Genomic DNA, 14,582 nt, shown 5'->3' with positions numbered 1-14,582 from the left:
AATTATATAGTGGAAAAAAGTAATTTTAAACCTAATATACTATATACATCTTAATTTATTCTTAATTTAAAAATGAATTTAAAAAATGAATAAAATCTATTAGAGAATTTTGAATTTGAAATCATGGCTTTGATATAGAGGAAGAAGATAATTTTCTGGGTCTTAGACTATGGAATTAATTTTGGATTCAGCTATTAAAATTAATTTTCTCAAGGTAAAGCACAATTTTTTTTGTAAAGATTTATTTTATGTATTTATGCATACAAGAGCTGGGGTGTAGGCTAGAGGTGTGGGGAGTGAGGTGGTGAGAGGATTCACCAGAGACAGAGTGGGGAACAGAACAGGCAGATGTACTGAAATATACTGCTAGAGGAGCAGTGGGTAAGATAGGAGAGGTCTGCTGCTCCCTGTGGATAAGCTCCCAGCTTTGGGATCAAACTCATGCTGCAGTAGCTGCTGATAGCTTCATAGTGCTGAGACTTAACCCCTTGTGTCACCAGGAAGGCCCTAAAGCACATACTGTTGGGCCTCCCTGGGTGGCCCAGCGGTTGAGCGCTGGGTTGCGAAGCTGCCTGCGGCCTCTGCGGTGCCGGTTCGATCTCCTGCCGCCTGCTGCTCCTCTCAGCAGTGTACTTTGGTCCTTCTGCCTGCTCTGCTCCCCGCTCTGGCTCTGGTGAATTCTCTCACCCTCCCGCGCTTCTGACTGTACCAAATGCTTGTATAAATAAATAAATAAAAAAACAAATAAATCTTTAAAAAAAAAAGCACATACTGTTTAAGGGAAAAATCTCGGTATCTATTTTTTCATCATAAGAACAGTATAACCCTTCACAAATACATTAATAGTAACTTTTTAATATTAAATTATTTTTTTAAATTGAGGTAATGGATTCTCCTGTTAGCTATTGCTACCATAGCGCACCCATCACCAAATCACCCATAGTCTACCACCGTTGTCCATTGTGCTTTCTCCCCTTTTTGAAGAATCTAATTTTGAAAGTCACGTCAGCTTTTATATACTGCTTAAATGTGTTTTATGATTTGTTCTTTGTTAGGATTCATCTGAATTATGTCCATATAATCCCGTCATGGAAAACATTTCCTGTATTACAGACACAAATGAGGTAGATCGACAGCTGGATTTTATATTTACTTCTGTTTATATTGGTAAAATAAAAGGAGCTTCTAAAGGTTGTGTTACAGTAAGTATATTTTCTTTGTTTTAAAAAGTTTTGGGTCTTAGACAAGGAATTACAGAATATTCTCTATTAATAGAAAACAGAATTGAAATTAACTTTAGATGGGATATTTTGTAAATGTCATCATACCTACTTTGAAGTGTCCTTAACTAGAGGGAAAGTCCCCAAATCATAGGCGACTATCCTGAAATCATATCTCTGATCTAATTAGATATTGAAGATAATAGATGAAAAGAAAATTGTATGTGGTATTGAATTTTGGGTTCTAAAAGTTATTTGGTAGTAAGTTAGTTTTTAATTTAAAGTGAGAAGAAATTTCATTTTAAATTGGCTTGAATTGTTTTAAGTTGACTTCTCCAAATTCCTCAACTTTGTCATTTATGGATCTCCAGGAACAGTTCCTATTCTGTTTTTCTACTTTTTTTTTTCAATAGTCATCCTCATGTAAAGCCAGACTGGATTTTGCTCAGTTCTTTGTATTTTTTTTTTTTTTTAAGATTTATTTATTTTACACAAGAATCAGAGTACAGGCTAGATGTGCGGGAGGGTGAGAGGATTCACCAGAGACAGAGTGGGGAACAGAACAGGCAGACTGACGAAATACACTGCTGAGGGGAGCAGCGGGTGAGGCAGGAGAGGTCCGCTGCGCCATGTGGGACCCTAGCCAGCCAGCTGGGATCGAACCGGCACTGCAGAGGCTGCGGACAGCTTCATAGCGCGGCGCTCAACCGCCTGCTCCACCAGGGAGGCCCAGTTCTCTGTATTTTTCATAATATTTCTGCTTGTTAAAAATCTTAGTCTTTTAAAGTTGTCTGAAATACTGCCTATTCCAGGAAACCTTTCTTGATTTCTCCTTTTTAACCATAATTATATCCTTTCTTTACTGTATACCTATAGCACTTTATTTGTAAGTTGGTTGTAAGAGTTATTCTATATATTTTATAATTATTTATATTCTTGCCTAAACTTCCCCATTGTTGCCTAAACTTCCTTTAAGCATATAATGATGAAGTGTCTTGCTTTAATTCCCTTTTAATACCTTCCATAAATGGCTCAAGTCTAAGTAGGCACTTACGGACTTTAGTTGAATTGAGGTAACTATATTTAATTATAACTCAGTATTTTCATGTAAGTTTCATTAATATTTCTTTATGTCAGGGAGAGAGTAGGGAATATAAAAATGGTAAGACATTGGATCTGCTTTTAGTCTAATGGAAGAGACAAATACATAAATAGACACTTTTCATTATGGTAAAATGTACAATGGAAATATGTACAAGAAGGATGCACATGGGAATGAGAATCTATAACTCTCTGGAGAAATTGAGATCTAACACCATTTAAGACTAAATGTGGACCTAACTTATTGACAACACAAGGGGAACACTTAATCCCAATGGGGTAATAAATATCATACATAAACCCAGCAAATTGGGAACTACAAATAATGGTAGCTTATGATACAGTTAAAATTGCTTTGAAAGCATAAGAAAAATTTAGTTTAAAATTAATAGTCCCTGGCCACTAGTTTTCAGATAATAATGGTTTTGACATGAGTGGGTGATTTTATATTTCTTTTTCTTTAAGGAATTGTGTTCATTTTTCATAATTTCCACCTTATTTTGCTTTGTTTTTTTAAGATTTATTTTTACTTATTCATACAAGAACTGGGGTGTAGGCCAGATGTGTGGGGGGGGCGGAGAGGATTCACCAGAGACAAAGTGGGGAGCAGAACAGGTGGATCTACTGAAATACACTGCTGAGGGGAGCAGCAGGCAAGACAGGCAAAGTCTGCTGCGCCATATGTGAATTAGCTCCCTGGCTACAGTGGCTGGTGGTAGCTTGATAGTGCTGAGAATTTAACCCTTGTGCCACCAGGGAGGCCCTGCTTTGTTATTTTAAATTCAGGGTTTAACTAATTATTTTTTTTGAGAACTTAATGATAAGAACTTAATAACTTATATAATGATTGAATTAAAAAGGTGCAGAACATCTGACAATTATTCACATCAGGGTTTTCATTAATATATTAACTTTATTTTTTATTTATTTATTTTTTTTTTTATAGAGGCATGCTTTATTTATTTGTTTGCTGGTTTGTTTGTTTGTTTTGTTTATACATGCACTGGGTACAGTCAGAAGCGCGGGAGGGCGAGAGAATTCACCAGAGCCAGAGCGGGGAGCAGAGCAGGCAGAAGGACCGAAATACACTGCTGAGGGGAGCAGCGGGCGGCAGGAGAGGTCTGCGCGCCATGTGGGACCCTCCTCCGGTGGCCGGGGAGCAGCCGGGGATCGAACCGGCGCCGCAGAGGCCGCGCGCAGCTTCGCAACCCAGCGCTCTACCGCTGCGCCACCGGGGAGGCCCAATATATTATTAACTTTATTTTTGAGGTACATTGGCTAAAAACATTGTATGTGGCTTAGAAATCTGTGATATCACCCATACCACACCTATCATAGTTGATTTGTGCCCCCTCCTCACTTTGTTCTGCCCACCCCTCTCTCCCTCTTGATATCCTCATTTCTATAGTCAGATTTCTAGGGTTTGTTTTTGTTTTTTTTTTTTGACCCTTTGTTTTGTTTTTCTATATTCCATACATATATGACAATATCCAGTATTTATCTTTCTCCTAACTAATTTTCTTCACATAACCTCCACCAGTTCAATCTTTTTTCATCACAAAAGTTGAAGTTATCTTTTTTTTAATAGTTGAGTTCCATTGTTTATATACACCACATCTTCCTAATCTACTCATCTGTCTTTAGGCACTTAGGTGCCATAGCTTGGCTATTATAAATAGTGCTTCAGTGAACATAGAAATGCATATATCCCTTCATATTGGTATTTTTCATTCTTTTAGTAGATATCTAGGAGTGGAATTGCTGAATCTCATGGTAGATCTATTTTGAGAAATCTCCGTACTGTTTTACATGGGTATTGGACCAGTCTACATTCCCACCAATAGTGTATTAGAGTTCTAAAGGAACAATTTAAAGAGCAAGTATAATTTTGCTTATACAGAGGTAACTGCCATGAACTCTATAGTGTATATCATTCCATATTCTTCATATTAGCTGCATATACATGTTTAAAAACAAGAGAATATGACATCATACATAAGACTTTGTAACTTACCATAATTACAACATGGTAATTTAATTTATGTACCTATTTTGGAATATTTGGATTGCCTTTTATAGTACCTTACTATCGGACAATTTGGTTGTGCCAGCATTTTGGTATTACAGATAGTAAGGGACTGCATATATCAATAAATGTCATAAAATAGGTCTTTAAATTTTGTCTCATATTTGTTGGAACATTTCTTATAATTAACATAAAAATGTTTCATTATAGGAACATGTTTAATAAATCAAATCAATATATATAGATAAAATATTTCTATTTGAATAAAGGCTGAGTAATTCTGAAAAAGTTGTGATAGAGATAACCTACATAATTAAAAAAATTAAGAAATATAATGAATAACAAGGGGAAAAGGATTAAACTTAAAATTTTCAAAAAGTTTTTCAAAAGAATTATTATATGTAACCTTTTTTCAGATATATTCTATGATGGTCTGTAACATTTGAAATTAAAGAACTTTTTTTGGGGGAAGTCCATAACTATATGAGAGAATTAAAATTCATTCATTCTCCAAAATGTTTCATTATTTTCTACTCTGTATTGAGAACAGTGGAGCTATTGTTCTCATTTTCATCTTAATTATAATTTAGCTGAAATGGAAAAAATCCCATAGTAGAAAACTGTCACATAAATTATAGCTCCTTTCTTATAGTTGAACATTTAGGTTATTTTAGTGTTAAGAATGCTGCAATATGTGGACATTTTAATTTTTAATTTTGGGTTGTATTTTTGGTTTTCTATATGTACACATGTTCTCCAGTCACTCTCCATTTCATTTTTTAGATCTCAATTCTGTTGATAGTTGAAAAATATTTATTCAGAACATATTATGTTTCAAGAACTGTACTGATTATTTTAATAAGTTATAAAATAACTGTTACATTCAGCTTCCTTTAAAAAAAAAGATTTATTTTTATTATTTATTCATGCAAGAACTGGGTTGTAGGCCAGAAGTACAGGGAGTGAGAGGATTCAGCACAGAAAGAAGGGGGAGCAGAAAAGGCAGATCTACTGAAGTACACTGCTGAGGGTTACAGTGGGTGAGACAGGAGAGGACTGCTATGCCAGCTCCCTGGCATGGAATATAACTGAGGCTGTAGTGGTGAGTAGAGCTGAGACTTAAACCCTAGGCCATCAGGGAGGCCCTCAGCTTTATTTTCAACTTTAAATAGATGTGGTATGATTTCAGAGAACTGGGTTTATCTTATTACAAAAACATTTTCTCATTTACTTAACTGAGCATTACATTTTTGGTGGAGCAGAGTTTTGCCCCAGGAGAGGTAGTATGTTGGCTTAGTCACCACAAAAGATGTAAATGAGTACTAGATCCTTGCCCAAACAGAAAGATTTGATAGGAAAAGAACTAATGGTAGTTGAACCAGAGAATAATGTAAAAAAGAGGCAAAGGACATATAGTTGCACTATTTTTGTTTCATACTTTTGTTTTAATGACTATAAAATCTCAAAAGCAAACACTTTTTTTTTTAAAGATTTATTTATTTATTTATACAAGAACCGGGGTACAGGCCAGATGCGCTGGAGGGTGAGAGGATTCACCAGAGACAGAGTGGGAAATAGAACAGGCAGACTGATGAAATACACTGCTGAGGGGACCAGCGGGCGAGACAGGAGAGGTCTGCCACTCCATGTGGGACCCTCACCAGCTGGCCGGGATCAAACTAGCACTGCAGAGGCTGCAGACAGCTTCACAGTGCGGCGCTCAACCGCCTGCGCCACCAGGGGAGGGCCAGCAAACACTTTTTATATCCATTTTCTAGAACAAATTATATTTGCTAAGATTTATTTTTTTGAGATTAAAGACCCACTAAAACATGTCAAAAAGATTTGACAAGGGAAAATAGAATATAAATATACACAAAATACATAAATATAAATATACACAAAAATATAAATATACACAAAATATATATAGCAGTTATTTGAAAGTGATGGAATAATAAAGTGTATTTGACTAAATTAAGCTAGGTAATCTTAGTTAGATGCTAATATCTAATGATTTTATAGCTCCCTGTAAAGGTCTTATCTAATTTAGAGAGGTACTGTACTTACCTGTACAGTGGCAAAAATAATAGATGTAGGATTTCAACCTTAAGATCAACTTTTAACATACATATCCTTTTGCTCACATTTTGCTTTAGTGATTAATTTATACTGTGGCATATGAGTTTTATATTTATGAAATTTACAATATGAAATAATGTTTAAATTTTACAGTAAACCTGTAGTTTCATTGAACATTGTTTTTGCCACTTACGGAACTCTGTTGGTAGTTAATTGAGGTATACATGTACCAAGATCATTTTCCATTTTGCTTTGTACTCACAAATTGGTTATAAGTTTCACAAATGTATTGGTTAAATTTAATGAAAGGATAAATGGAAGTGAACTCTTGGCATTAATAGACCAACTTCAAAGCATAAGTTTGTTTCGGATGGTACATATAAGATTTCAGTGTTCCACAACTCTTTTTTTTTTTTTCATAGTTTACAGTGTACAAGTCTTTCATCCCATAGGTTGTGTATTAAAGTATGTTAATCTTTTTTTTTTAATTTTATTTTTATATTCCCCATATAATTGCAACCCCCTCATTCTGACACCAATGCCTCCCCTCCCGCCACCCACCCCCAAAAAAAGTGTCTCTGGTTCATAGTTTTTTGTTGATTTTGACTTTCACTTTCTTATAGTTATTCATTTTCCTGGTCCCTTATTTAAGTTTTCTAGATTCCTGCTATGAGTGAGACCATCCGGTATTTTTCTTTTTCTTTCTGGCTTATTTCGCTGACTCTTGTCCACAACTCTTGACAGTTCATTATATAAGTAGCATTTAGGGAAGTCAGATATTTGTAAAAGGTACCAACAAAAAAATTAGTGTCCTGACACAGTTAAACAAAAAGAGCAAGAATGTTTGGAATCAAACCCAGTCTTATTTACCAAAGTCAGTGCTGCTTTGTGCGGTCTTTTGACAGTTTATTCAGATTATGTTTTATTTCTTTTTTAAATATTAAGGAAACATTTTATTAAGTAAGTTCTCTTTGGTTTTCAGAAATGGGCATATTGAAAATTAAAATACTTGCACAGGGTTTTTAAACTTCCATAAAATTAAGTGAAATATTTTCTTGGTTTAATTATAAAAAGTCTTGAATACTTTAATGTACATTTTGAATATGTATTTGTCATTTGAAAATAGAAAAATAACTTTAGATTTTCAGTAGAAATACTTTTTGAGTGTTACATCAATTCATTCTTTGCTTTTTAATTTTTCTTTTTTAGTTCACACCAAAGTATGTTAAGATCCCATTTCAAGGTAAGCTATCTTTTTTAATAACCCCTCTTCACTGCACTTTGATTATAAAATAATTGGTCAACATAAATTCTGAAATCTTTCTCCAACTTGCTTTCCATATTTTCTTTCAGTTTAAAATTTAAATAAAACTAAATTTAATAATGTAGTTCAACTTAGCACTATTTTTGAAAGAATTAAAATGTCTTGAAACACTGAAAATGGAAATAATTGTTTTAATAATTTTAAGTTAAGCAATATTAAGGAATTCTGGTGACTTCTTGGGAGTAACAGAAATAATATTTTGATAGCAAGAAGATTTTTGGTATATAAAAATGTATAAAAAGCTTAATTTTATTTATTTAGCTTTTATGTTAACTTGTATTTCCTGCTTAAGAAGCTTAATTTTAATGTTGCACACAAACATTTAAAATGTTTTTGAAAAAGAGCTAAAAGATTTTTGTTTAATACTAATTCTTAGCTGAACAAGATAAAATAGACTAGAAAATACTACTGAAATTTGTAGAGAGTTAGACCAATTTCTCATTCTCTCTCCATGTAAAAACTTTTCAGAATTAATAAGACTCTAAGAAAACAAAAAATAATCAGTAAAGTTCTCTTTAGAGAATGAATTATGAAAAGAATGAGGAAGAAAAATGCCAAGGAAGAAAAATACCCAAGAATGTACTAGATACCTCAGATATGAGCTAGAGAATAGGAATCATCTCTTCACAGAATGAAGTTGTGATCGAAGAAATTTCAGTTGGACTCCCCAGATACCCATGTGTAGGCTCCATAGTTATACGTTATGATGATGAATCTAATAATTAGGAAGCTGCTAAAAATAGTAAGACTATATAAGGCACAAAATGAAAATATTCATATTCCTACTTAGGAAATTTTTTTGTTATTGAGGAATAATAATATTATCCATTTGAAAGAAACAAATACCTATAATTTAAAAGGAAACAATTTCAGAAAAGATCATGTTTTATTGAATTATATACTTTTAATTGAGGTAATGTTTGGGTGCCCACATCAGGTATTGTCACTGTATGGTATGTATACCCAGCACCAAGCCTAAAATATATCTATTAAAAAAAAGCAAATGACTTTTGCTGACAGAACATTTTGATAATAAAAGAATATAAAGAGTAAAAAAGAGAGAAAAGATAGTGCTATCATCTGTAGTGTTATAGAGAGAGCTAACTCTCAAATTCTTAAGATACAAGCTTCAAAAATGGTATTTTAGGTTCATAGTTCATATATTTCAAATATTGCTTTTTTTTATAATTTTTTATCCCATATGACTTTTATAAGATAATTTTAGTTAAAAATTGTGGCAAATGCTCTTTTCAGTAGTAGTAAGTTTATAATTTTATAAAGGAAAAAGAAAATAAGTCTTATAAAGGAAAAAGAAAATATTTTCTTAGCTAGAATTTAGTCATGTGATGACACAATTATTTGTCAAAGCAGGAAACAGTATTTAAAAGCTTGGTATCTTACTTCCTAAATAAAATTAGGGTTTTGTTACTAAGATTGCTCACAGTGGGTAGGAAAAATGATAGGCAACTCCTACTTCTAGTGTTGCTCTAGCCAGTAACAGAATAAGTCAAATATTAGGGGATTATTTGGAATGAGGAAAATATTTCTTATAAGTGTTATCTCCCTTTACCCCCTTTTCAAGGGAAACACTTTAAAGCAGTCTTGTTAACAAAAATTTAGCTTTAATATTAAAAATGCAAAACAATTGGATTAGCAGTAATTGTCTACATTTAACAGAAATAGTTTCCACTATCAGTGGGCCATTGAGTTGCTTGAGGAAGAAACGTTGAAAAGTTTTTCTGAAGGTTCTCACTGTTCTTTTAACTTAATCTATTTCACTTTGCTGCCAGTTTTACTGACTGTTTTCAGAATGGGGGAGTTACATTGCTCATTGGTTGAAAACATTAATATTGGTAAACATTTCCATACTACCTAAGGTGATCTGCAGGTTTAATGTAATCCCTTTGAAATTTCAGTGGTATTTTTCACAGAAATTGAAAAAGTAATCCTAAAATTTATATGGAACTACAAAAGACCCCATTTAGTCAAGGCAACCTTGAGAAAGAACAAAACTGGATGCGTCACACTTTCTGATTTTAAACTATATCACAAAGTTACAGTAATCAAAAGAATATAATACTGGTATAAGAACAGATATAAATAAACAGAAGAGAATTAAGAGCTCAGAAATAAATCCATTTTTAGTATTCCATGTAAGTCAATTAACTTGTGATAAAGGAGCCAAGACTATACAATGGGGAAAGAATGGTCTTTTCAATAAATGTTGTTGGGAAAACTTTTGTAGTTACATGCAAACGAGTATAATTGGACTACTATCTAACCCTATACACACAAGTCAACTCTAAATCAATCAAAGACTTGAAAATAAGACCTGAAATGATAAAACTAGAAGAAAACATGGAGTAAATCTCTTTGACATCAGTCTTCACATCAGTCTTTTTTAGAACTGAAAATAAAAATATAAAACAAAAAATACAAAAGCAAAAACTGAAAGCAAAAATAAACAGATGGAACTACATTAAACTAAAAAAACTTCAGGACAGCGAAAGAAACCAACAAAATGAAAAGGCAACCTACTCAACTGGAGAAAACATTTGCAAATCATATATCTGATAAGGGGTTACTATCTAAAGTACATTAAAAACTAATATAACTCAGTAACAAAAATTCAATCCAATTAGAAAATGGGTGGAGGATTCAAATAGGCATTTTTCTAAGGAAGACATACCAATAGCCAATAGGTACATGAAGAAAGTGCTTAACATATAAAATAAGTCACAAGGAGAAAGGTAATTACCAGATGGTTTCACTTATATGTGGAATATAGAGAAACCAAACAAAAGGTCAGACAAAGACAAACCTTGTAAGCTGACCAGTAGATCTAAAGCACCCAGAAGGGGAGAGATAAGGGGAGAGAAAAGAGGAGAACTGAGGATAGGAGGGGGATGAGCACATTTGACTTAGGCTACCAGAAGGGGGATGTGGTAGGGTGGGAACAAAGGGGAGAGAGGGGCCCAATGGAGGATTAATGGGGTTTTGCTGATAATGAGGTGAAATAACATATATTTGTACAGGTGTAAATCTATAATCTAAGACATATATTGTGATATAAATCAACATTACCCAAATAAATAATAACTTTATAGGGAAAAAGTGCTTGACATTACTAATCATCATCAAAATGTAAGTCAAAACCACAATAGGTTATCACTTCATTGCTCTTAGAATTCCTAGTATCAAAAAGACAAGAAATAGCAAATGTTGACAAGGATGTGGAGAAAAGGAAACCCTTGTCTATTGTTGGTAGAAATGTAAATTGTTGCAACCACTGTGGAGGGTTTCTCAAAAAAATTAAAAATCAAACTACCATATGATTCAGCAGTTCCACTTCTCGGTATATATTCAGAGTGAGAATATGATCTTGAAGAGCTAGCTGTACACCTATGGTCTTAACAGTGTTATTTACAATAGGCAAGACATGAAAATAACCTAAGTCTAGTCAGTGGATAGATGGATAAAGAAGATGTCACACACACACACACACACACACACACACAGTAGAATATTGTTCAACCATGAGAAGGAATGAAATTCTGCCATTTGTAACAATATGGGCATTAGGTTAAGTAAGATAAGCCAGACAGAGCAATACAAATACTGTATAAAAACACTTATATTTGGAGTCTAAAAAAGCTGGCTAGGAGAGGACAGTAGGGGATTTGTTGAGTATGATCAGAGTTGTTAAAAGATTAGCTCTTAAATGTTCTCACCCCCAAAATGAGATGATAATCATGTAATATTATGGAAGTGTTAGCTAAGGATATGGCTATGGTAATTAATAAAATATTTTTGCAATAAATAAGAGGATCAAATCAGCATGTGTTAATACCTTATACTGACGTATTTTTTCTATGTCATTTTTATCTAAATAATCTGAAAATAACAAAAATGGAAGTTAGTAAAAAAGGTAGTAATATAGAAAAGGAAACTGGGGAGCCAGATGTGATTTTAAAGGTATAAGCTAGTATGAAAGACTACAAAATAGATGCAAAGAGATAGAGTTAGAACAAGAAAGAAAAAATGTTTAGAAGCAGGAGGCAGCAACACAAGAATGACAGAAGTATGCAGGAAAGACAGGGAAAGGCTAGAAAGAGGGAGGGACAAATAGAAGGAAAGAGGAGGGGAAAGACACAGGCATGAAAGAGGGACAGGGGAAGAAAGGAAGAGAAGAAGAAAAAGGCAGGTATGCAAAGACAGAAAGGCTGGTGAATGAAATGGAGCAAGAAGACTAGAAAAAGGCTTTGAAAGAATGAATAAAGAAGGAAGGAGCAAAATAAAAAGGGGGTAAGTGGGAGGAAAGAAAGATGTATAAGTGATGAGTCTGTGGGAAACAGTAAAGTACAAAAGAAGGGAAAATTTGAAGGCGAGAGAGATAAGGATGTGAAAAGGGGGAGCTAGTAAGAAAATTAAGTACAATTGTGGACAAGGGAAAATCTAAAATGAAGTTCATCAAGATATTACAGTAAAATAAAATAGATGGATAACAGCTAGATAGGAAGGTAGGCAGATAGTTAGGTTGGTTTCTAAAATACAAATAGCTAAAGCCATAGGTAGGTAATTAATAGAACTAATTTTGAAAGGGAGAACCCAGTAAAACAAGTCAGTATATGAAAGAAAAAAGAGTTAGACTGGGAAAAGAAATAAACATTTTAAAAAGGGGCTGGTTTATTCCCAAGTATTTTTTTTTTTGTTTCAATAATAAAAGGGATTTTTTTTTAATTTCTTCTTCTTCAGATTTATTGTTGTGTATAGGAAGGCTACTGATTTTTGCGTGTTGATTTTGTATCCTGAAACTTTACTAAACTGATTGATTAGTTTAATTGTTTTTATGTGGAGTTTTTGGGGTTCTCTATGTATACACATGCAGTTTGCAGCAACATGGATGGAGCTAGAAGGGATCATGCTCAGTGAAATAAGTCAGAAAGAAAAAGAAAAATATCGGATGGTCTCACTCGTAGCAGAAATTTAGAAATCCTAAATAAGGGACCAGGAAAAAGACTAATTAATACAAAGTAAAAATCAAAATCAACAAACAACTATAAACCAGAGGCACACTGCAGGTTGGGGTGGGGGGGTTGAGGAGAGGAAGGATTAGGGTCAAAATAAGGGGGGGTGCGATTGTATGGGGAATATAACCAAAATGAAAATGCATACATTGTGCAAAAATTAAAAATGATGTAAGAATTATATAAAATAAAATATTAAAAAAAATAAAACCCGGGCCTCCCCCGTGGCGCAGCGGTTGAGCGCTCGGTTGCGAAGCTGCCCGCAACCTCTGCGGTGCCGGTTCGATCCCCGGCTGCTCCCCGGCCTCCGGAGGAGGGTCCCACATGGCGCGCAGACCTCTCCTGCCGCCCGCTGCTCCCCTCAGCAGTGTACTTCGGTCCTTCTGCCTGCTCTGCTCCCCGCTCTGGCTCTGGTGAATTCTCTCACCCTCCCGCGCTTCTGACTGTACCCAGTGCATGTATAAACAAAACAAACAAAATAAATAAATAAATAAAGCATGCCTCTATTAAAAAAAAAAAAAAACCCTTGCATCAAAAATAAAATAAAATAAAAAGGGGCTGTTAGTTAGAAAGTAAAACAAAAATAATATAGACAGGCTAGGTTAGGACAGGACAGGACAGGCTAAGAAGAGATGAAAGCAGGCAGATAAGTACAGAGGCAAAATAGAAATACAGAGCAGTACCAAGAAAAGGGTATGAGGAAATGGAATAAAGGAAGGAAAGGAGAAAATACAAAGGAAATAAAGAGAAGATGTTTAAAATGTTTAGCTTTTAAGAAAAAGTATAAGAAAAAAGTATGGCTTAAATATGAAAGTAAGAATGCTCATTGTGAAATACTTGTCACACGTTAGTATTCATATGTATCACTTGCGAGGTTTTGAAAATTGAAGTTTCTGATTCAGTAGCTCTAGGGTGGGGTCTGATATTCTGTATTTCTAACAAGCTTTTAGGCGATGCCAGTGTCACAGACTGGGTACTGCATTTTGAGAAGTAAGGTGACAGGAAATAATAGAGGGAGGGGTACTAAGAGATTTGTTTCAAATAGGTACCCATCTTGTGGCATAAATACACAATGGAATATTCAGCAATCAAAAAAGATAAACTCATGCCATTTGCAGCAACATGGATGGAACTAGAAGGAATTATGCTCAGTGAAATAAGCCAGAAGGAAAAAGAAAAATATCGGATGATTTCACTTATAGCCGGAATACAGGGGAACCCAATAAGACATCAGTGTAAAAAAATAATAACAGTACAAAACACAGCAAAGCAAAATGGACAATTATAAATCAGAGACATCCTGCAGGGGAGGAGGAGGGAGGAGCACAGGGGACTGAGGTGATGGTGTCCAGGTGCACTGGTGAAGGAAACTCTATGGGGACTACACCTGAGGGGGTGGGGGAAAGCAAATATTGTTTAAAAATGAAGAATGATGTAAAAAATAAAAAAATTAATAAAAAGAAATAAAAACAAATAGGTACCCATCTTAGGTTTATACTGAAATATTTGTGTTCCTAGTCCAGCTGCTTGTTTTCTTAATCTTGGACTGACCACCTTCAGTACTTCTTTACACCAGTTTTTTTTTTTTTTAAGAGGGAGAAAGATTGATAATTCAGAGTGGTTACCTGGAAGTTTTGAGAAGTAAAACATGGAAGAATTTGTAAACATTATTTTCTTTGAACATTTGGAAACACATTATTCTTAAGAATCTTTTGAGAGTGACTAGTCTGTGTTGTGAAATGCAGATGTTTTGGGAGAAGAAGGAAGGCATAATTATTGATAGCTTATGATAGCATATGTGG

At 34.2% G+C, this 14,582-nt stretch overlaps 1 protein-coding gene across 1 annotated transcript in view; it reads left to right on the top strand.

Annotated features, from left to right (window-relative positions):
* The window catches only part of SENP7 (SUMO specific peptidase 7), a gene marked incomplete at both ends in the record, with an annotated part of 137,074 nt that overhangs the window by 100,744 nt on the left and 21,748 nt on the right, over positions 1 to 14,582 (top strand). Inside the window, 2 exons of the mRNA XM_084232254.1 lie at positions 1,056 to 1,202; positions 7,639 to 7,672. Coding sequence (XP_084088380.1) covers positions 1,056 to 1,202; positions 7,639 to 7,672 — 181 coding nt within the window. The remainder of the gene's footprint in view (positions 1 to 1,055; positions 1,203 to 7,638; positions 7,673 to 14,582) is intronic.

This window comes from Talpa europaea, assembly GCF_964194135.1.
Source record: "Talpa europaea genome assembly, chromosome: 4".
Lineage (NCBI taxonomy): Eukaryota > Metazoa > Chordata > Mammalia > Eulipotyphla > Talpidae > Talpa > Talpa europaea.
This window is presented reverse-complemented; position numbering and strand designations above follow the sequence as displayed.